We start from the raw sequence: 24,845 nt of genomic DNA, 5'->3' as shown, positions 1-24,845 counted from the left end.
TCTGAAATCCTACCTGTCAATCCTCTGTTTTGCTATCCAGTTAAATGGAAGAAGCCTTCTTTCCCGTAGCTGGGTTGCCAGGTCTAGGAACGGGTGCACAAAACAGTCAAAATACACTCAACCCTGTGAAACAGCGGTCTGATGATGTCTTATTCCTCCTTCCCTCTCAAACTTCTGCCTTCCTCTTTGAGCAGGGGCAAGTGTTAGTGTCTGCATCCCATTTCTGTCCTACAGGCTGTGTACAGCCCGGACAAATAGGAGAGTTGTAACCTTTCTCTCGCTCTTGCTCAAATATATTTTGATAACCCACCCTCCCCCCCGTTTTAATTTCCCCAGGTTCATTTTTCTTCCATACACTGAGGCGCTTTTTAAATCTTTCAGTTCTACAACTTTCTTACAGTATGAAGTATATAAAAATCAGGGCAAAAGTCAGTGAGATTTGGCAGATGCAACCTTCTGAGAACATAAGTCCCTGTGTCCCAAGGCCAGGCAGAGCTCCTCTGGCAAGCTGATTTCCAGCAGATTCTGCATGGCTTAGGCAAAGCTGTGCTAGAGCAGCTCCTTTCCTTCGCCTGTCCTTAGCAGCCAGAGTAGCAAGTGCAAGGTTTTAGTTACCACTAGAAACCTGAACCATGGAAACGCAAACCGTGGATTAAAATGCAGGTGGCTAACACCGGTGACCTCAAAGGAGGGTTCCTGTGGATTAAAACCAGCAAATGCTGCCATGGTTTGCATTGCACTATGGTACCACCTCGGATACAGTTGTGCTTTTGAAATCAATTACCTTTAATAAAGGCACCAAACTGATGTTTCTGGAGAAAGCAACACCAACATTCAGTCAGAAGCAGCAGTGCAGTGAGAAATGTCCCTTGGCCTCACGTGGGTTTGTGTGCAGATCTTTAACGTAGTCAGCTTGGGCCTTGAAACATAAGACTTTTCAGTACTACTGCATTAGGTGTAACTGCTGAAGTGCTTCACAGGGCTAGTAACACCAAAAAAGAAAGCTAATTCTTTCTGTAATGTAAACCTGTGAAAGCATATGAGTTGACTCGATCTGAAGTTGGGTATATCGCTCAGCAATTTCTCTAGGTTGAGTGAACGAGTTTTTAACTAGCTTAGTCCCTGTCGTTGTGGGTGGCAGACAGGTGTCACATGAGGATGCAGGTGTCACAAAGTTCATCAGGTTTAGTAAACCATCAGGTTCACTTCCCAGCGCAGTGGGCTCACATGCTGTAGCAATGGAAGCGGTACGTTGGACAAGACTGTTACAGAACAGTTCAGGCTGCTCGCCCTTGATGGCATTTACCAGTAGAGAAGAATACAGGAACCATTCTTCCAGGCTACTGCCTTGGACACAGGAGAGCCGCCAGTGGGAGGAGGGAGCATCTCCTCCAGTGGATCTTACACTGCAGATCTGCCAAAGGTGGATCTGGCATCAGCTCTCACCTAACACTGAGAAAAGTCTGCGTGTGCCATGCTTTGTTGGGAAACTGTATATCACACACTCATCCATGTGAAAACATGGCCCCTGTCATATTGCCAAGATCAGTATATCCTAGGGCAGTGTGCTGTGTGACAGTCTCAGAAATTAAAATTGCCTCTGGGTTCCTTAAATTCAGGCATCTAAATTGCACCAACTTTTCTTCAGAAGAAGAAAGAGAAAATACATACTTGGGCAATACAAATTAACCTCTTTCTTGGGCCAAAATGTTTCCTTATTGTCCACGTCTTGGCTCCGCATCCCATCCCTGCCATGCTTAGCTAAAAGCAGTGCTCCCTTCCAGCGAGGGAAAATCACAGCTGTGATTTCTGAGAAGATCTGGTGGAAGTGTCACTCAGACCCGTAATGCATTCTCTGCTGCCAAGGAAGAGCTGAGAAATGTTTTCAGACCCTTTCTGTAAGACTGTTCATATTACTAATGAATAATGGGCACTTTTTATTACGACTTAAAGCTGATGTTGCTTTCTATAAGCAGAAAGATAGCATCAATATCACCACAGTCCAGTATTTTACTATATAATGTACTAAGCTGCTCTGCAGAGTGCTTATTTGTTTGATTAATTTTTGTTTTCTACAGTGGTTTGCTGAGAGCGAGACTTTAATCACACTCTAGTCATTTAAGAATAAGCTATAGAATTATAGCTGAATAATATTCATTCAACGAGGACTCGAAAAACTAAATCCATCATTTAAATCCAGTGCTCCTGAATGTTTTTATCACTAAAATTTGCTAAATATTAATCTGATTTTTTTCCCCACGTTACAGGTGCTCGAAAGATTATTTCAGAAGGGGTTTAACGTGGCAGCTTCATGCGGTGGTGGGGTGGATTCCTCTCAGTTCAGTGAATATGTGCTGTGTCGTGAAGACAGACGACCACAACCTACCCCAACAATCAGAATAAAACAGGAGCCCCTGGACTAGACCCTACCCATACTCCTTTGTAACCGTAGAAGTGTTTAATAGTCCCTTATGTGAAACACTAAGGATTTGCAAAACAGTATTAGCAAACAGTTTTTGACTTTATGTTGCCAATTAGTGGTATTCTGAAACTACCTGTCACATAGCCAGCCATGAAATGCATTTGAAAAACCAGTTGTCCGTTTTCCATGATGAAATTCCTGAGCATGCTCAGCATACCAGCCCTGCTGGGAATGTACTTTGGGCTGAACAGCTGCGGTGGTGAAAAAGGCAAAGCTTCGTAAACCCCTGACCCTAGATTGGACTTCTGCAGAAAGACCAATTAAAGCTATTTGAATAGATCAGCAGGAGAAACGATTCTGACAGCCTTTCCAACAATACCCCGATGCTGTGACGCGTGGAAGTGGGCGCCTCGGAGAGGAAGATGGTACACTAAAAACTGCACTGAGTATCTTCCCTGACTGCCGCACCTCCTTCATATCAGACGTGCTTTACAACTCCGTACATTACAATTCCGTGATTGTACTCACTCATGCTAGCAAATGGCTTATTTTTATACAACATTTCCAACTGAAATATCTCTCTGTGGACAGAATCCAGAATCAGAAAAGGACAGATTTATAGTCAACTGGTGCTCAGTACTAAAAAACCCCACACAAACGAAACAAAAAAGCGACAAAAAAATTGTCAAAGCTGATTATGGCAATATTTGCAAAAGTAGGGATCTGGAAGCACAAAATAAAATGCATCCACCATCACACAAGGGTCACATACCCAATGTGGAGCTGTAGTTCTCTTAAAGCCAGTTTTGTTTTGACTCAGAAACTGTTAAGTTTTGCATCATCAAAGAAGCATGGTTCTGCCAAGCAAGCTCTGCCACCCCTTGTTACTCATTCACTAACCATGTTATAAGCCCACATTTAGGAAGAAACGTTAAGAATTTTGGACAAGCCTACTCTTTATGGGTCTGGAATTTTTGCAAAAAGATGTGAAAACCGTCTACTGCCATTGTCCAATGAAAGCAGGCCATCTTTTGTTTAGATTGTTTTTCCTCTATTATTTTAAACTATTATTAAAATACCGATTACTGTAGCTGCCCTCTATCTGTGTAATTTTCTCTTTAACGAAGCCCGCTGTGTGCAGGAGGTTACTGCTCCTTCCATGAATCAGTATCCACTCTGACTTGCAGGGCTTCCGAACTCAGGAGACAGCACCATGTTTGCAGGTGCGAGGTTATAAATAGCATTCTGCTAAATCCTGTTTATTGCTGTTTAGCATGATTCACTCATTAATCACAATTTAGTTTCTCCCACATTAATTTATAGAATGCTGTTGTAGATGCTGAATTTTAATTAAACTCTTTTTAGATGCTTTAATACGGCCATATAGAACAAGGGACAGAGTATTAAATGGTCAACAATTCTTTAATGCCAAATGATTACGATCAGGCAAAATAAAAAAAAAAAATCACGTTTAAGACTCTTTTCAAAAGCGATGAGCTGTACTGAATAGCCAAGGTCCAATCTAGGCAGGGCTCTAATTTTTGGAAAAGGGCTGGATACCTGTCCATGGAAAATCAGACCTCTGCAGGTTTTCTCACCTTGGTTACTCAACTCAGAAATCTCTTCTGGAAATCTTAGCCTATACGCATTGGCCCAACTTAGCAGAACAGTTGAGCAAATCTGTCTACTTTAAAAGAGTTGTAAAGTTATTTTATTTTGTGGTTTTATACTTGTACGACATTCTAAAGTTGCTAGGCAGTGCCATATTTGAACATATGGCACAACGTTCACCTTTGTATGTAAGATATCTGTAGAATTGTATATTATACATTTAATATTGTAAAGAACTTAACGTATAATTGTCATGTATTTGTGTATGCACATTTCTTATACAGTACTTCACGCCGTAAACATTTCTGTAAAGTAAATGATCAAAACCAAGCAAGAGGGTGGAACACTCACTGTATCTCCCACGTTGTTTGGAAGAGGTGAGACCTTTGGATTACATCTCCTCTGGCCTTTTGCTCCCTTCAGCTTGATGTAGCCATGTCTTACAAAAAGAAAAAAAAAAGTGTTTTATTTATTACTTTCATACATGAGTTGACTTTAAGTTCAAAGTATCCTTAAATAATCCGTTTAGCTTCGTGTTTTTATCCTATATACACTTTCGTCCTGCCCTCCTGGACAGGGAGAGTTAGCACTAGCAGCGGCTGAGCGCTTGTCTGTCGGCGCACCCTCTCCGCTGGTTACCTCTCGGCCAGGGAGGAAGGCGAACACCTCACGTTTACATCTAAACACAGGGAGGGGCCCAGTCCTGCCACTCACTCGTACTCAGGCCAAGCCTCCCCCGAGGTCAGTGTCTGCAAGTGGGACCAGCCAGCAAGCGCCCGCCGAGTGCTGAGCACGTCCAGCTCCCGCCGAAGGCGCAGGCAGACAGCTCTCACAAGCCTGGAAGCGGGATGGTGCTTTTAGGTGAGCGTAGGGCGCCATTGGAAGTAGGTGTCGTCAGTTGGTTTGGTTTTCTTCAGTTTGGTGTTTACTGTGTTGGGTTTTTTTTATAGCTCAATAAAGCTGCTCCAGTACGTAGGGTAGCTTGCTAAGGTGGCATTGTAAAGGGTTCCAGGCTGCGCCAGCCGAGTTAAATGTGAACTTGAGATGGAAAGTTTGAGCCATGACATCACAACATTGACTGCAAAATAGCACTAAGGCACGGAAGACATGTGGAAACAATCACTTTGTTAGAAGAAATATGCCTTTAAAAAAAAGCTAGGACATGTTCTTTTAGTTAGTAACTTCAGGTCACTTATTTAAAGTTTATTAGAGTTTCATTTATATCTTTTTTACTTATTTCCCTATATTCTTAGGCAGCAATATTGGCAAAAACAGATTTGAATTTTTACTTCTGGCCTTAAACCATAGCAGCATAACTTAAGAACATTGCTCAGCGTCACTAAAACAGGTTTTAAAATACCATAGAAACTCCAGTAAAGCTGTGTTTTTATTCTGAAGGCCAAAAAGTAAACGTAGTCTGGTTTTTCACCTAATTCGACTGAACAAAATTGTTGTGATTCTCTGTTGCTGAGCACTGAAAGCGTGGCTTGAAGAGCACGAGTCTTTGCTAGCACTTTCTGGACAACCCTGTTACACCACTGTGCTCCCGAGTCTCAGAAAGAAAGCGAGAGAGAATGTTCTGTTGTGCTTATTGGACTAATCGCTTTTGAGAAAGCAACTGCTGAGTGCATTCATTCACTGTATTAATAGCATCGAGGTTTGCTGACAATTTTATTAGATGTTTGACAAAGGATAAGAATCAGCACAACAAAACATTGAAGTTATTTGGTTTTAATATTTCTTTGTGGCTATTCTGTTAATATTTTAATGCAAAATGTTTCTGAACAGTGCTTAAGAACTACAAGACAATGTGAAATTCATGTTTGATAAATTAATACTGTATGTCACTCAATGCGTTACTTTAGTAAATTGTTTTATTTCTTTACAAAATAAGTACAAATAAGGGAGTATGTTTTCACACAAATTGGGGGTATTTACGAGTATGTACAGAAATCATCAAAATAACATAATTCTAATAAACACAAGGCCTTTATAAACAATATGTACAAATTATCAATACATTTAAAACATAATTTTACACTTCCTGGCCTTAAATACCTTATGAATAGTCTTTTGGCTAAATAGCAGCAGTATAAATTTTCTTCTGCTTTTCATAAACCTTAAAAAATAATTAAAACTTTTGTTTTTAAAACTATTGGACAAATAGTTCTATTTGTGCTTTCGCTATGGTTTCCCATCAAAAAAAAAAAGGTATTGCCTCAAAAAAGTGGCAAGCATAACATAGTAAAACTTGAAAAGATAAATAAGCAAATGTCTCCCTTCCATGGTTACTGGTAATACTGTTATGTTTGAAGTACGACAGCTTGTGTCCACCTGCCCACTTCGTATTCCTATCTGATGCCCATTTAAAAGACTCACACTGACTTTGCTTGGTGTTGGTGTGGGCCCCTTAAATTACAGTTCAGCAAAGCATTTAAAAAGCACTCATCCCACCTTAAGTACTTAAAACTACTCATTGTGCTTCAAGTCACGCACCTACTCCGGACTGGAGTCCTGGGGTCCGATCATCCAAGGCGAAGGCCTCGCCAGTCCTTGCGGCACTGTCCTGACCACCCCACCTGGCGGCACCGCCCGGGCCCACCTCTGCGCTCGGGATACCCTGCACCTGGAACTGGCCCCCAAACACTTCCTTTTCAGTGACTTTAAAAATCTGTATAGAATACTCTAAAATCTTTACTGAACAATGCTCTCTTAAAACCACCATTAAACCATACCCTTTGCAATAAATAAATTAAGATCTTTTTCTGGACAATAAAACCCAACTTTGATTCATGTTACTAACCAGCTGCTACAAATGTGCAAAAGATTGAAGAGGCTTAGAAAACAACTGGAAGCCAGTCAAGGTAACTCAGCTGGGACCCGAACGCACAGATTTCATACACTTAGGATTTGGTTCGGCAAATGGCTTGGGGAATGAGCTGTGCAGTAAAAGCAAAAATCCTAAATACATAAAATTTGTGAGAGTGTGCAGTGGCTATTCTCTTAGCTGTGCAAAAATTTGCAATTATAACTAATCTAAACAACAGGTATCACCATGGTTAGTCAGGGGAAACGGTGCTAGTAAAACTAAAAGGAAAACAAAATTGGCACCATAAGTGAACATCCAAATTAACACCGTGGTTAGGTCCCAATCTTGTGACCCTGTGCCAATCCTCCTTGCCGTGAGATGGTTTAGGTGAGCCATTGCAGCAGTCCTTCCACGTGCGTAACTTCAACGCCATCTGCTTCAGCCTTATCTAAAATGGTCAAATGGAGCAAGACTTCAATGTTGGTTATATCTGTGGATTTAACATTTTAAAACCTTTTGCACATTTTTTGTGGTTTTTTTTTTTCTAATTTTTTTTTTACATAAAGGGAATTTATTGCATGTGTCTGACAATATTACAGAACAAAATTACTGGAACATTGACTTCTGAAAAAAATAGAAGGCACATTAAAATGACAGCTTTTCAATGCAAGTTGAGCTTCTGTATGGAGAAATCAGTACAATTCTTGGCTTTACTTAAGCAGAGCTCGATAGAGCAGGAGAGAATGGCTCATTTCTCTTTCCTGTTCCATGTAGAAGATGAAGTCCCTGAGGTTTACGCGAGTTATTTTCTGTCGTGCATACTGCCTGGATGAAGGAGTCCCCAAGCCAGCCTGACTTCCACCGGACACACCGAGGCCCTACAAAGAAAACATGGCAAAGTCAGAAGTCCTGCAACAGTAAAGCATTCCTCATACTCTCAGGTTTACAACTACTAACTGCTGGATTGTTTTAAACATCTCAAATGGATTATTATAAGCCTAATTCTGAAAATATTATATGGGGTTTTTTGGTTGTTTTTTTTTTTTTTATTTTGTATTCTTCTGAGTCTCACCAAGTTAACCTGAGTAAAGAAACTCAAGTGAAAACACACGTGAGGCTAGACCTTGTTCATTTGCAACCCGGGACAAATATGTCTGACTAGTTCTGCTAGTCATGTTAACTGTAGACATATTTGATCAGTTTAATTTCAGGAGCGTTTTCAGGACAAAACTCCTTGCAGCAGATAAAGCCATCTTCGGTTATCAAATGTGTGCACCACCCTATTCCACATCCTGGGTCTAGGACTGGAAAAAGGTGAGTGGTGTGTTGGGATGTTGCTACGGCAATAACCTCCGCAGCTGCAAGTCCCACGGGGACCCTGATTCTCTCTGGGTATGCTGAAGAGAAAGGCTCAGTGTGGGGAGATACTGAGCAATCTTGCTCGAGTACACAACCAGTGCTCAGCTGAGAGGTGGAAAAATTAAACAGAAAAATCACAAAGACTCAGATATTTTGCGATGATAAAAACATCAGTATACCATTCTGTAAAGCTATGATAAATATTTTTTTTAATTGGTTCAAAGCTACTGAATTACTGAATACTTCATCCTGGCTTTCTATAGAGAGAGAAAATTCACAAACCAGGCCTGAGAACACTGTGATCTGAATATTTAGAAATTGAAAGGACATTAATTACAGACTCTGTAGTCTTGTTGAGTTTAAAACAGATACGCACACACATTCAACTATTTTTTCATCCTTAGGAGACCATTGTTTTTATTAATTCCAATTGATTTCTGACAAAATAAACTGTTCTAACTTAGAAAAATAGGTTTTAATCTCTAAAAAGATTTAAATTATTTTTCAAACCTATAAGACAACTGGCAAAGCTTTCTGTAGTTTTAAAATCCCAAAGTTACTGCTGCTCTTAATAACATGCCTTTCTTTCCCCAGGAAATACTTATTCAAGGATCTTGATTCTGTAGCTATTAAAAATACAGTTAAGCATAATTTTACTACTGAAAGATTGTAGGGGAAACATGCACAGTACACTGCAAGTAAGCCATAGCACTGTGTTCTCTGTTGCTTTTCTCTCTGCGTACCAGCCATCAGACTCATTGCAGAACTACACTCCTCAAGTTATTTCTCCTAGATCTGATTATTAAATTACAGTAGCGGGGCAAATCCTATTCTCCTGTAACCGCAAACACAAAAGGCTTAATGTAGTGAAATGAATGTGGCTAAGCTTCCAGGCAAGAGGGAAGAAGCCCACAACCTTTGAGCACCATGAGCATCTGATCTGAGGGATTCTGTTCTCCAGTATGGAGTAGTTTCTGTTAATAGATTAATTGATTTACCACCTAACCTCACTGCTCATAGGAAAAGCATGTGCTGCAGCTGCAAGGGTTGCTCATCCATGCTGAAGCCAGACACATCCCCAGTGCACAATCCATTTATTTAGCGGTGCTCTGAATTCAGCCTTTGCGCTACAATGTTTTGTATTCCTAAAAGAAACAGCATCATTTAAACTCATATTCTTTATCTTCCACAGGTCTGAAACGATACCCTACCTTAAGCAGCCTCTCACCTGCACTCTGACCATGCAGCCACTTTCCCAGGGCTGTTGCCACTATTTCCAGCTCTCCAGGGAACCACTGTGTGTATTTTTATTTTAAGTCAAGCTGACTCAAAAATATTTTTCTGTCTTCTCTGTTCCCCACATGGTGCATTTCTCTCCCCATCCCAAGTAATACTTATTTCAGATTCATCCTGACCACAGTTCCTGAACAGTGACAAAAACTTGTAAGAAATGTGGCCACCTTAAACTCGTTGAAAAATACTGTCCATAGCATTCTGACTAGAACCATCCTGCTCACACCAAATATTAATAGAAAAGCTACTTAATTTTTAAAAATTTTCTTCATATAAAACCATTTCTTGAAGCAGTTGAGGTACATTTACAGCAAATAACTGCTTTCTATTTGGACAGACTAGCTGGAATTGTGGTAAGTTATATTCATTGCATTTATCACTTGAGATACTGAGCTTTTATGTAGGAAGAGCATATACTTAATGCAACATCATAGCATGACATGAAGCTGTGCACATTTATAACCGCACTCGTGACCCAATCAGTTACGGGATAATGTTCTGTAATTGTTTTACAAGGTGAAAAAAATCCTAAGAATGATTTTAGAAAGTACAGGAGCACATCTGTAAACTGACAGAACAGTAATTTCTATCTGTCAATATGATCTCTAAGTTAAATTAAAGACCAATTTGTTTAGTACTGCACTGTACTCAAAATTAGTCTGCAGGTGCTATATGAAAAAAAAGTAGACTACTAAATGCCACATTTTTTTAATTATATACATGAGTGCAAGCATAGTTAAAATTAATTGCCAAGAATAGTGGAATTGAAGTAATGCAGGTTTTTCTCTAGAAAAATCACATTTTGATCAGCACGACAGACTTTTCATTAACCCAAACAAGCCCTGTGTTGTCTGTATCTATGGCAACTAATAAGAGTTACAAAGATAAAAGCTCTAATAAAAAATAAATGGTTGTAAATTGTTTACATCCTTTATTTCCTGGCCTGCCACACCCAAGATATTACCAAATCACACCTATTCAAATATACATCAATACTAGGTTTTGTATCAGTGAACTTCTATTTATAATTCAAGGGAAATTCAAGATGTTCCAGACCAGAAAAAAACCCCATTGATTTATATATGAACTCTTTCTGCCTCTTCATTTTGAGATTGCTTACATACATGAGTTACTGCAACTTCTTATCCCCTTCCATCTTGTCCTCTCCTTTTCCCCACTGCCTCTTCTCCCTTGCTGCTTCAATCCTACTTTCTTGTAACACCCCAAGGCGACTGGCCACTCTCTTGAACTTGGCAGCTGCAAATCCCATGACAGAAGAGAGCAAACAAATTATTTTGTGCTCCACTCATTCCTTGTGGGGCAACAAAGAGGTGGGCTACAACAGGGCTTTCCTGCGACGCCCACACAACTGCTGCTCCCAGCTGGGACTGAAGAGAAAATCAATTAATGGAAAATCAAATGCAGGAATTTGCAAAAACACCATGGTGCCATGCTCTCTGTTAACCTGTAATCCAAGACCCACTGAAACAGTTAGAGAGTCCGTATACTTTAATGGGCTTTAATGCACTTCAGATACGCAGGGCTGATGTCTATATAGCTTCCAGTATTATAAATAACAGTGTTGGACTGTCAAGCTTAATTCAACTGTTGGAAGCTACCTAGCTTGAAATTATGGCTTAAGAAGAATCAGAGTAATTATTGGTTCAGTATGCACATTTTGAAGCAATTCTAAATTTATGTCAGACGTGACACAAGATTTGGGCCACCCATCTCAGCCTGTTCGCTATTTTCATGATTGTCCTCTATGAGAAGAGTGATGTTGTTGGAAAAGCAGAATAAAAACGGTTCAAAATAAAATACTGACCAAAGACTTGGCAGATCACTAGGTAAACATACAACAGTCTGCCAAAGAAACACTCTTACAGTGATAGGGTAGAAATAAAAACAAATAGTCCTGTGCAGAGAATACTATAGAGAACATTGAAGAATACTTACCACAACAAACCTGTCTCCTCTACAGAGTGTTCATCACCTCTTACTGCCTCCAGAAATATTCTCAGTCTGCTGTACTACCCTCCACCTATCACAAACTTCCCCCCGCCTCCCAAACCTTCAACTTTTTCAAAACAGTCTCAGAACTACTCCATGGTCAGCTCTCCTCCCACCCTCACTTACCAGGCAGGCAAGCATCATCCCATGGGGTGGCTGACCCGGCAGACTGCGTGTGCTCATCAGCCACCCAGTAGACAAGTGGTCCCCAAGCTAAATTTACCCCAAAGCTTGCTGAGCTCATACAGCAGCCTTTCCTCACTGGTGAGATCAGCGTGTCTCTCTTTCCTGTATGCAAGCCAAGACTTCACATGAAGTTGTCAGGACTTAAAATCTCTAGCTCCTTCCTACCTCTGTCCCCCTTCTGCTGGCCCCCATCAACAGATTTCATCAGTATTTCCTGAAATGTTTAAAGGCTACTGGAAAAGAGGACTGAGAGAGACAGACACCTTGTGTGAAATTTTCATGGACAATCTCCCCTACTGCTCAGAAGGTAAAAATGTCTCTGTGCATTGAATTACAGTAAGTACAGCAGCAGGTGTACGATAATTAAACTGAGTAACACAAAAGTGTGCTGTTCCTTGCTCGAGATGGAAGTGCTTTCACTTAAGAAAGAACATGCAATATAAAATCTACACTGGTTTTTGTAACAATGATTTCTATACTGTTGAACAATTAAATAAGATTTTTTCACAAATCTGTATACCTTAAGCTTTCAATTATAGAACCATGGAAATAAGTGCAATATTCTTGTCAGGAAACACAAAGATAAGGGCAAATAGAAGACTGCATTTAATATTTTACCCATCCTTACTTCACCAGAAAACAATTCAACCCTGACATCTCTCCTTTGAACATAGTCTTGAACTGCGGCTATTGCTTCTCTGTGACCCAGAGAAACAAGGCAATAATGATAAAAGATCTGCTGGTTTTCTTCCCAGGCTACATGGCACATCCTTGTGGCAGACTTATACTTCAAGCCAAAGTCTGAAAGTGAGAATCATGCAGTAAAAATTCAAAGCCAGTTACCTATGGAGTAAAAAATACCAGAAATTTTGTCTCTCCAACCTCCATGCACTGAAGAGGAGTGGAAGATAAGGTATCTATTAGTCTGCTCTTATGAATAAGAGGTCTTGGATCATGAGAAATATTCTGGATATATTCTGCAGCAATGATGTTTACTGGCACAGAGTGCTATTAGATCTTTGGCTGAGAGGCACTTTGTACATGAAAAACAGGTATAATATTATGTATGATTAGCTGTCCCACATAATTTAGGGTTTAATTCAGCACCTACTGAGGCTAACAGTAATGAATTCTCTGATTTAAATGAGGGCCGAAACATCCTTAAATCAGTATTCCCCCGAAGTACAGAAAAGTAAGTAATAACTGTTTGTCATCATCTCAAAGATTAACAATACTATATGAAATGTAATTATATCTACAAAAAGATGGTGCATCTTTATACACACAATATGGTGACTTTACAGGTGTCTTCAGAAAGATTCATCACCAAAAGCTATCATTTAGTCCTTCAGATCAGCAACATTTACAAGGAGGATTAGCTCCCATAATTTCTTCGGAAGCTAGTTGTTTCCATTTGCAAACATTTTTATCCTGTACTATTTTAGTGCAACTGTTCCTACAGACTCCATTTTGGCACGAGTTCACTTGCTACACCCTCTTGGATGCAAATGCATCTCATTTCCCGTGGGCACATAAACACACACCTCGCCCCGCAGACAAACATCAGAAAAACTGATTTGCACAAGTATTTACAAGTACTTCAAATACCAACACAATTGCAACATTTCAAAGACAGCATGCAGTAATTTTTATATTAAGAAATAATAAGAGGAGGGTAAATCATACTAAGACATGGATACAGTGAAAATTTTTTCTTTAGATGTGATCACTTTAGTTTATAATTACATGATGTTATTTCAACCCAAAGAAACGGGCTGCCATTACAAGAAGAATGCTTTATATGTACCTGCTCTTTGCCTTTATTATGTTAAGCTAAGTCACATACGTAAGTACTATTATAATTGAAAACCTGCTTTGTAAAACATCATCACACCAAAAACTTCCAGTTGAGAGAACTCAGCATCTATTACCAACCTGACCACCTATTCCTTCCTCTAAGAGACCATTCCCTCCACAGACTGAATGATAGCAGGGGCAAAAAGCAGGCTATGCGGCATTTCAGTGATAAACAACTTGGGAAGAAGTCTGCCCCAATGTAAATAAATAATGCAGATGAAGTGTAAGGTAGCTATCGTCTATGACATTTATCTGCTCAAGGCAGATGGATGTTCAACTGCCCAGTCCTCAACAGGTTGTTCTCAGGAAGAAACCAGACTGCAACTAATTCAAACTTCTTAATCAATTTATCCATGCAGATCTTTGAATAATCGCTGCATTAATGCAGGAAAGAAAAACTCAATTTTTTCATGCACAGAGATACAGCTGTGTTCCGTGAAGACTTCTAACCTTTCAAAGATCTTTCTGTACCCCTCACTCCTCACTTGGTATGTGATAAAAACGGATGCCTTGTATCCTCTGACTTCTTGCAACACATGATTTGCTTGGTGGTGCAGGCTCCAGGTCTTTTCATTTGCTTTGTTCATGGACCTACTCTTTACTGCAGCTATAGATCTTGCCAACATCTTTATCCACAAACATCTCATACCTACCACAATTCACTGCCTTACTTGGACTTAAAAGCAATGACAATTTTACCTGATTAAGAACTCTAAGTTTGGGCTGCATTCTTGCTGTGATAATTATAAGTGGAATATTCTATTTATCCTGTTTCCATCATACACATATATTTTCATTTTGTTTGGAATGTTTCTCCTCCCATGCTTTCCAAATGTTTAATCAAGTGCTGCTCCCTTTGAAATACTAATCCTGCCAAATTTTTTAATTGTTATTTTTCAAGCATTCTGGTGCTCTTCCCTTCTCATCTTTCAATATTAGCATGGGGCACCTTTTTTTTTTCCTAAGGACTTGCCCGTCTTACTCCAGCCCAGTCATGTTGTACATCCCTATATTCTCTCTCAAGAGTTAAGAATCATCAAACCAACTTTGGGAGAAGTCCTACATCCCATTTTGCAGGATTCACATTTTCCTTGAATCATATTTGATTCCCACCTGAACTTTCTCTGGTGGTAATCCTTGATATTAGTTCAAAACTACCTCAGTTTTACATAGTGGGTGGCCCTTTCTTTTCTAACCTGTATGATTGTGACTTTCATGTAATCAGAAACTTAAAATAATTTAAATATTCTTGACATTCATCAATCTCTAGACACATATAACTCTAAAATTTAATTGTTTAAATATCTAATTAAAATATACATCATTGCTAACCAGTAAAGGTTGGTTTGTCTTTTACGGAAGACATGCTAAGCAGAACACCTGTAGTGGACAGGGTAACTGTGGGAGACTATATTCACATGCTAGCTATATCTCACCTATTTAAGGTCAGACACAGATATCATATAGCTGTTCCATATATTGCCAGTCTCCCATGGGAAGTGCAGGGACAGAGAGAAAAGTATCTAAATCTTAATGGCTGGGGGGGGAAGGGGTGCAGAATCTTACAAATGCAAAATCTAAACGCAAAATCACTTTCTCAACTCTTGAGAGCATGAATTGCCCTCATTCATCTCAACTGACTTTCAGTTCTTAAGCATAATTATGATGTATAACACCCAGACTTTAATTATGTTTGCAACTGTGGGCCATCTTGTGCACTCCCAGCAATTGTACAAGTGCCGATCAAGTGACTTTATACACCACTTGCCAAACAAAGGGCAAAAATAGCCACAGATCTACCAGCTCTTGGCACACCTTATTCCCATGTAAAATCTGGTTGTAGATTAGTTACAATCTATGAATGGTGGTATAAACCTTTCCCTATAATTACCATAGGCTCCTCTGTGGATCGAGGGTAGTATATGGCCCTCATTTGTACACCCAGCCCATTAAACAAAACAAAACAGAGCAGGCAATGCGGTTATCTCAGAATTGAGTGGCAATAAAATTAAGCCCTAAATGCTAATACCTTCAGCTTGCAGGATAAACACATTGTCAGAACACAGTCCAGTGTACAGGAAATAAGACATTAACATCTGTAAAGAAAATGTGGAAGATGGCTAACGCTCTATTACTGCAAATATCATGGAATACAGTTAAGGCCTGGTGCATTTCAGACATTAGGGAGAGATCATAGAGTTTGGCATGCAGAAGTTGCTGAACCATTTAGCCACTTATTTCTTGATGCCTTAACATTTCTGTTACTTACAGTTTCATCTCATTCTTGACTCTTTTTAAGTTAGTGGTTTTGTTTGTTCAGAAAATATTTGAAAAACTTAAATCAGATTGGCACAAGTAACTCTCGGAAGAATGGCTCCAAAAAGGAAACAAAGTAGGTTTTCTTTCCTACAGACATCAGTAAGCTTATTGGAGCCCCCATTCAATATGTTCTTTAGCTTCCCCTTCTACATTATGAAGACGGTCCCTTGCATGTCATGGTCACTATGTGCTGTTTATCATGCTGTACGCTTTCTCAAGACCTTTTCTAAATCCCCTGCCTCCCTCTCTCTCCCACACCAGGATCACTTCTCCAGGACCCAAAGCAGACACGCTTTGTGACCTGCATGTCTCCACCACTCTTCATTGCTCTCTGTCCTCCAGACTGTAATCTAATCTGCCGCCAAACTTCAAATTGCTTCAGCATACATACTTCCATCAGGTTTGGTTTGGCTTTTTTAAAAAACAAAAACAAAAACCAACCCTCTGCTTCATACTATCCTCTAACCTCTTAGTGTCAGTACAGGTTTTTCCTTTCTCTCCATTATCAGACAAAATAAGACAGCCAAGCCTTAAGTAAAAAGCAGATCAGTTTAACTTATAAACATTATACTGACAATTTAAACTTTGCTCTAACATTTTAAAAACCCTGTAATCCCCTCTTACTTCATGAATTCCCAAATCTTTACCTTCCTCCAATCCATTTCACCACAAAAAAACCAACCAACCTTTTAAAGACACTTAGATTCAACACAGCGAACAAACACAGCCAACAACAGAGAATAAACGTTGAATTTCAAAGCAAGCCATTTGGAAAAAAAAAACCCAGATTTTTTTTTAAAGGTAACCCTTTCACACTCTTGCACTTATCCCAGATCCACCTCTATTTATAAAGTGATATTAAACGCATCACAAAAACTTTCAAGAAGATCCTTTAACCAACTGTATCTTGCTGTAACAGAATGATTAAGCAACCCATATCAATATCTAAAGAAAAATTATCTTCAGCGTACAGATGATCACGGAGGAGACATGGTGATGAACAAAACCATTTTTTCAGATGCTAAAGCTCTACTCTTAGTTACCTCTAACTTCTCATCTTTACTATCCTGACAAATTAATTTGGATACCACTCAGACTACCTCAAAAAAAAGAATTAACAAGTAAATATCACAACCATCACCACCTTTCCTTTATTAGGAAAAAAGTTATTAATTATTTAAAATAAATTAAAAACCAGATAGCCAAAATCAAAGGCTCCATTACAAACAACTCTAAAACAGATATTATGATATATAATGGGAAATAAGTCTAAGATAGATACAAAATTGCCTAATACCATAAATCATGATACATATTGAATAGCTATTGCTAAGAGGTCCTGAAAGCTGACAATGATCAATGTATAAACTTACAAGTCTCTCAGATCTAATTACTCCCAAAATAAAATAAACATGAATATTATATAAAAAAAGAGGGTTTCAACTACAGAAGAAAAATGTTTCCCAAAGCACTAACCAAAACAGGAGGCTTGTGATGGGATTTTTTTAGGCAAAGTTAAACAAAAGGCAGTGGAGTGTAATATATTCGCTGTCTTCAGAAGAGAGCTGGCACAACCAATCATCAGCAACGTGAGAACTCGAACAGATGACGGAAGAGGGCAACCGAGCAGACACACACCAACGTACACATGCACACACACTGAAGAGGATTACTAAATTAATTAGAGAGGCAAGTGAAAAAACAACGCGGAATTCAGAATGCGCCTGATAGTATGGAATGCTGCTACTGGCCTATTTTTACCATTGGCAGAAAGAGAGGAGAAACAGCTAGCTCTGGTAGGAGCAAGTGCATTATGATACAACACAACATGAGCATTATAAAATGCGAGATGAATCTCAAGCCCAGAGGCTCTTTAGCACCACTCCAAATCACAACTCTCTGCCTTCATTTTTCTTCTTTGCTACCATTCCACTTCTCCCAGTACTTCTGACTTGATTAACCCTTTTTTCTCTTTCTTATCTTCTACCTTCCTATTTTCATCGTATCACATCAGATTCTTTAAAAAGCATCTGAGTAATAACAGCAGAGATGATAGATCGGGAGACAGATTTTCTGAAGTACTCTAACCCACTGAAGCTCCAGTTGTTTCCAATGAGAAATTTATCACTTCATTGGCACCTTAATAAGAGAGCATGCTCTTCTGAAAAGCTGGCCCATGACTAAAAGTTACAAAAATCACAAATCAAATAGTAACCTGTTTTTAGTGGTCTGAATTAAAGTGCTGTAAATTTGTTTTTTCTTTAAATACTTTCCAAGAAATTCAAGTATAATGAGCCTGAAACAGACTTGCTGAAATACAAGCTTCATTTTAGCTTTCTTAGAACAAGAAAAGATACAGTTGCATGTTATGCCTAATTTATTGTATCCCTTTCTGGAAGAGTGGTGAGTTCTGTTGTGCAGTTTAACCAACTGCAACTTTCACATTAACCTGGCCTGAAATTACAAAATCAATTTTTCAAGAACTTTTTTTGTCTTTCTAAAAGCCTGCGTTAGGATCACTGATCTTTCCACACAGTACATATAATGTACTACCTGAACGTGTGCGGCAGTAACATATGTTACAGTAGGTTATAACTATTTTACCATCTGTTCTATCTGAACTCTAACCTTGATAATCCCATATCAGCTCTTTCTGCTAACTGCCACAGTCCTTAGATCTTGGCTTCTACTCACCCTTTAAGAATTAAATTGCGGCAAAATGGACAGCCAGATTATATGCTGCTCTTCAGAAGCCTTCACTGCTTCCCAGGTGACTTAATTTGGTCAGGGTTTTAAACAAATAATTCCTTCAAAACTACAGGCTTCTGTTTTTTTTTTTCTCCAGCTAATAACACAAATCAGTAACCAGAACATTCTTTATTCTGAAAAATATTGCACAAGATCCTGCCGTATTCTTTACATACTAATTTATAAAGTACTTTTGTTCTATTAGACTCTTATTTTGAAAAATGCATCACCTTCAGTGGAACTACAGTGGACTCAATACCTTCTGAGAGCAAACTTCAGGTTTTTAGCAATGTTCCCCACAGTGCTCGACTCAGTCTCTGTCTAACCAAATCACACTGTGAAGCGCACAAAGTCTAATTTGGTTTTTGCACAAAGAACAACATTACTATAACACCTTACCATCCTGCTATTCTGTGTACCCATAAAAACTAAACAGCAGCATCATACTGAAAAATAAAATAATAATTTTATGGCAATAAACATAAGTGCTCCCCAAAGTTCAGAAAACTGGACAGATTCTGAAATTCGAGAGAGGGCATCTGAAACTTTTATTATTATTGGGGTTTTTTTTTGTTGTTGTTTTTGTGGTTTGGCTTTTTTGGTGTGGTGGGGTTGTTCTGGTTTTTTTGTTGTTGTTGTTTAAGACTTGTATCCCATGTCATCAAATTCTATTTTCATATAGTTGTTGGAGTTTGAAAGTCTAAGCTTTAATGCTAGGGATTGCCAGAAAAACTCATCTGGCAGACTGCTTTCAAATTTAAAGTCTACCTTGTTTACAAAAAACTCAAAGAATACCTACATGGTAATTAAAATCCATGAAAGACTGTGGCTTTGGTATAATTTATACATACCCATACAAAACTACTACATACACACAGACAGATAGAAAACAAATAAATATTTAATAAATACTGATAATAGCCACAAGAATGTATGCACCTCTATTTTTTATTATATGTAATATAAAGCATTAGCACTTGACAGTACTAGTTCTTATGCATGAAGAAATTGAAGAAAATCGACTATGGTTATCACCAATTACTATTTTATAATGTCTAGATTAAACTCAAAATATTAAATCATAACAGCTCAGTAAACTTCTCTGACTCATTATCAACTGAACCAGACTGTAATGGCTACATAATGAAAACTACATTTATAAAAGTCTACCTTCATAAAATTATTTAACTTTTAAAATTAGTATAATCCCTTCTCATTAAAGGTATTCATATCATCTCTATTTTGATATACCATATCATTTCTACAAACACTGTTTCCCTTCTGATTTCTGTTTAATATCTGAACAAAGGAGGAATTTGATTTTTTGAATGTGTGAAGAAATCAGTTCATGAGATATAATTTTGCTTTTTCACACATGAGTAGCTTAAATATGTTATTCAATGTTATCTTGAGGCACAAACATAAGGCATGTAGGTTAGAGAAGACAAAACTACATACCAGTCTGCTACCTCAAATGTCTTTCAAAATATGCAACTGAAGGATATTATGGAAACTATGGTTTAATTAAAGAACATTGAATTTTAGTTGTAATCAGGGTCCTATTACACAAATACCATACAGGGACTATACAGAGTCCCTGAATATACATATATAATTCCATGCATGTTTTCCAACTACACAAAACCATCTATATTTTACAGCTCTACTTGGGGGAAGAGAGAAGTACCTATTTTCTTTTGGAGTTTATGCTAAAACAGCCTCTTCATTCCCTATACGATGCAAGAGAAATAAAAGCTTTAATGGATAACAACTCGAGTTTACATTTCACTTTTCCTCTCCAAATACAGGGGGACATTATCTTCCACCTTCTACAATTATCTTTTGCATTCAAATATTTCCACCTCTGCATAAAAATTACTTTTATTATGCAATTTTGCAGACTTTCCTAGGTTGGCACCTGTGGAGCGTAATCCTGATTCACAAAACAAAAACATCTAATTATCCCAGCTGCATAATTCATTGGCCCATAAATAAAAGTTGGCCAACCCATGATCTTATCTGACAGACTAGGGAGCACTTGTGGGAATCTCACTATGGGCTTTGCAACCAGAGGTCAAGGGCTCCACTTGGGCATCTTGGCCAAGGAGAACGAAGGCAAAGGAGAGGATGCCGTCTTGCAACCTGGAACTTGTACACTTGCAGGCAGTTAGTCCCGTCTTTGGTTGCTCAGTCTGTTTGCAGGTGAATCATTTAACGAGAGGTTTCTATCTAAGCTGTGATCCTCCACAGCCTCACACACCGCAATGAGCCCCACACGCTTTGTGATTAACTGAATTGCAGTAGTAATGAGCAAAAGAAAATACTTGAATTGGCAATACTCTAAGTATATACTACAGGTTTGCTTCAATCGCACTGAGAGGCAAGACTGTAATTTGAAATCAGGCAAAACTGAAACACTCTTATTGAGTATTCCTTACTTTGCATCTATTATTCCTACAATGCTGATGAAAAGCTACATACATTCACACTATTCTGGCAAACATCCCAAGAGAAACAGAAACCTTTTAGACACTGTCTACAGAGAATTTCTGTCCTTTTATTATTGCTTGTTTGTTTGAATTTACCAGAGTTGCTCTTAAGTTCCATCTAACCTTTGAAAAACAGCATTATGTTTGTTTTCATGATCGAGTATCTGCAATTCACTAAATTACAAATGAAGATGAGACCTGGGCCACTCTTGGTGCCAGCTAGCAAAACACCTTATGGTCTCACATGAATTTCAAACGGAAAGAAACTACTTCTAAAAGAACTATGAATTGGGTCCTAATGTGTAACATTTTACCACATAATATAGACTAAGCCAGAAAACATTTCAATTCTCAAAAATGTTTTCATTCTGCATTATAACAAACATGAGTGGCAGAGAGACTTGTCAACCCAGTGGCTAAGGCACTATTCATCTTTCATCTCCCAGATCTGGGCTACAACTACTCAGCAATAGACTCACTTTCTCACTAGAAATGTCATCTTGGAGCTGAGAAACCTTCTTGACAAATATGTTTTTGAAACAGATGTATTTTTGCTAAACATTTTATCTTTGACAAAAATATATTTTGACAGAGAAAGTTTCATTGCAAATTTTTTTCACCAGCTCTAATAACAAGAAGTTAGACTTTTAGGGCCTTAGTGGGCAAAGTTGCTCAGACTATACCTGCGGATTGAGATAAGGTCTCCCCCGGCCAAAGCAATGACTATTGCTGTAACTACAGTAATGGAAATTCATGTCAAATATCTATTGCTCTGTCCTGGTTTACCTGTGCTTACCCTAAAACAATAAGCTACAGGTCCCTCACCCCCCCACTCTGGCATTCAGAGCAAGGCTAAGAATTTAGGTACTAAACCTGTCTCATCCTCCTCAGCTGGTCTTCAGAGCTATGTCTGAATGACTACTTCATGTACTTAAATAGTAATTAACAAAAGAAATGTTTAGAATAAATGAGTAAGGACAGGGCATTTGAAAAAGAGTTAACAGATGTCCTTAACATCGCTGCTGGCCTAATAACATTGCTGCAGTAATTTATTTGATGTGGAGTTTGTTTAGCTGCTGCAAACGTATAGGGTTACAATAATCATAAGCAGGTTGCATTAAGTACAATACATCTTGGATGTGTAACATAGTGTTAAAAATACTCCCAGAAACAGTATGCCTTAAAGATATTATATGTGCAATATCTTCTACAATCTGATTGTGAAAAGCTAGCCAGAAAACATCTTTCAGACTTAAAAAATGCTTGAAAAAAAACATATAAAAACCAGAACTTCTTTTAAAGATAATTTTGCCTATATTTTGGGATAGCAAACATTCAATTCGAACATAAAATCCTGGCATACTTCAGTAAGCTATCAGCACACCAGTGCTGCCTTTTTTCCTTTGAAAAATGAAAGAATTAAATTCAAAACAAACAACTTCAATTTAACACCAAACTACAGGATAACCAATCTTAAAAATGTCAAATTGTAATGGATCTTAATACCCATATAAAACACAAAAATAGTGGCATTGTTCCTTGGTAATGCATAGCAACCTTACAGAATTTCAGTGAAGGAGAAAGAAGGGAAAAACACCTTATTACTTCTAACTCCTGCGAGCCATTTTGGTCTCCAAAGGTTTTAGACTGCCTCAGGCCATGTGTCTGCAGTGTTTCGGGAAATGACTTGCCTTCGCACGAACACTGCTATGTTCTGCAGCACTGCTGCCCCCCAGCATCCCCGCTCAATTTCTATTTAACTCTTCCTTACCTGTATCAGCACTTCCCCCCCTTTTTTTCAGCAAGATTTCAGAAAGGTTTTGCTTAAAAAAAAAATCACAAAAAACACAAACCAAAAACCCCTCTGCTTTTTCTAACAAGTTTTCTCAGAAACAAACAGGACTAGAATTTATAAATCTTTGAGAAGAAAATGAAATCAATTTTAAACTAAAATGTTTGGTAACAAAACGAGAAGAGCTAGCAATCATCATGGAGCTTTGAAGTTTCATATTGCTCAAACGTTTGTCTGTTTTACCTCAGCTAACAAAGAATAGTTTGAAAACAAGAAGTCATCAACATCCCCATAGAAAACAATGTCACTAGTAAAATTCTTCACCTATCACTGTATTTAGATTTTTAATTACACTCCCAACACCATATAACAGGCTATAATTAAGTCCCTGGATAAGGCCTTGTAAGTATTAACTAATTTGTCTTAGTGTATTAAAGGTAATAGGAAATAACTCATACAGAGAGAGAAAGAGAAAAAATTATTCCTCGTGATTTTTTAAACTTACTTAGCAGAGATATTTTGTTTCCCTCTATTTTCTGTAAAGATTCAAGGCTAGGCACTGCAAGCTATTTTGCTTGATATCTTTTTTAAAAACCTCTAGAAAATTCTTAGCCAAGGTCACTGCTGATTGACTCAAAATATGACAGTGTATGAGGCTACTAAAATATTCTGTTCATCTCAGAGGTTGAGTAAGCAGCTCTAACTAAGAGTAAAATCAATATAATACTTCACAGTGAGGAAGAAAATGGAAAATAGTTTAGCAGTTAAGTGGTTAATGCAATTCCTAAGTGTTCAGCAATCATTGCAATTTAGTGCCATTTCGATTATTACACAATAAACAGACCATGTTGTCTGGAAGCAAATTTTTATGAGTATAGCTGAAGGGGTTGCAACTTATTTAGCTGCTGAAACTCTAAGGGAAAGAACATTTCTGAATGCTAACACTACAGATCAGAAATATACAGGTATACTAGAAAGGTTATTTTTAGGTCACTACTATGGTAACTAACCACACTGACCTTTAAAATTAGTATGCAGTTCAAGAAAAATGAAGTTCAGTAAAATGTTCTTTAAACAGGATCATTTTAATAAACACTCTTGCACATCCTTACAGCAGAATCTTGTCACTTTTTACAGCTATTAATTTTACTTTTGGATCATAGCATCATAACATAATGTATAAGACTATCATGATGCAGAACTGACTAGGAAAAAACATGTAATCAGCCAGAAAACTGATTAAACTATCATTAATTTATGTTTAATTTTTTTTAAAATTAGGAATGGCTATCTTTATTTTTGCAGAATAAAATTAAACTGCTAGCTGGAGAAGGACAGTTTTCCATATAATGTGAAGTCATGGAAACATTCAGCATAGGTATAGTTAAAGTCATCTTATTTTGTCTCATTTTATTGAAATGCAGAACTTTAAGTGGATTTCTAGAGCAAACACAGTTCCACAATTTATAAAATCAAAGACAAATAGGCGAGAGTTATGTCCAGGGCAGATGAGATAAATAGCATGAGATTAAGAGTGTATGGTTGATGGCAACAGGGACTCAAAAAAGGAAACAGTATTTTGAACAAAAGTACCACTTGAATCCAATATACTGATGTTTACTTAGACGAAACTTCAGTTAGAATCATGGTTTTAATAAATAATATATTATGTGTCAGTCCATTAGGTAAGAAATGGAAATCAAATTTTGGCTGATCATAAAGGTGTGCTGCTTGTTCAACACAACCACCATTACAGAGAATATATTAACAAGTAGTATGCTGAAACTTGGAAAGATCCAATTTACCCCATCAACTTACAATCATCAAACACAGAACACAACGGTTCTAATTTCATTAGGATTAGTCTCAGCCATGTTTGAGACAGCTTATAATGCCATATCAAATGGCTGATAGAAAACCAGATACATAGCTAGAAAATACTGTATCTGT

General features: G+C 38.0%; 2 protein-coding genes across 7 annotated transcripts in view; one reads left to right on the top strand and one right to left on the bottom strand.

The window, feature by feature from the left end:
- The window catches only part of KCTD15 (potassium channel tetramerization domain containing 15), a 45,975-nt gene extending 42,463 nt beyond the window's left edge, over nucleotides 1-3,512 (top strand). For all 5 annotated transcript variants that reach the window (XM_075101396.1, XM_075101394.1, XM_075101395.1 and 2 more), the window contains one exon: nucleotides 2,268-3,512. In XM_075101396.1, coding sequence (XP_074957497.1) covers nucleotides 2,268-2,423 — 156 coding nt within the window. In that variant the 3' untranslated portion in view covers nucleotides 2,424-3,512. The remainder of the gene's footprint in view (nucleotides 1-2,267) is intronic.
- A 2,181-nt stretch (nucleotides 3,513-5,693) lies between these two features.
- LOC142060976 (transcription initiation factor TFIID subunit 4-like) overlaps nucleotides 5,694-24,845 on the bottom strand; it is a 147,690-nt gene continuing 128,538 nt past the window's right edge. For both annotated transcript variants that reach the window (XM_075101388.1, XM_075101387.1), the window contains exon 15: nucleotides 5,694-7,720. In XM_075101388.1, the coding sequence (XP_074957489.1) occupies nucleotides 7,553-7,720 (168 nt within the window). In that variant the 3' untranslated portion in view covers nucleotides 5,694-7,552. The remainder of the gene's footprint in view (nucleotides 7,721-24,845) is intronic.

The sequence above is a fragment of the Phalacrocorax aristotelis genome, chromosome 8, assembly GCF_949628215.1.
Source record: "Phalacrocorax aristotelis chromosome 8, bGulAri2.1, whole genome shotgun sequence".
NCBI classification, from domain to species: Eukaryota; Metazoa; Chordata; class Aves; order Suliformes; family Phalacrocoracidae; genus Phalacrocorax; species Phalacrocorax aristotelis.
Note: the sequence above shows the minus strand (reverse complement) of the source record. Positions and strands in the feature narration are given on the sequence as shown.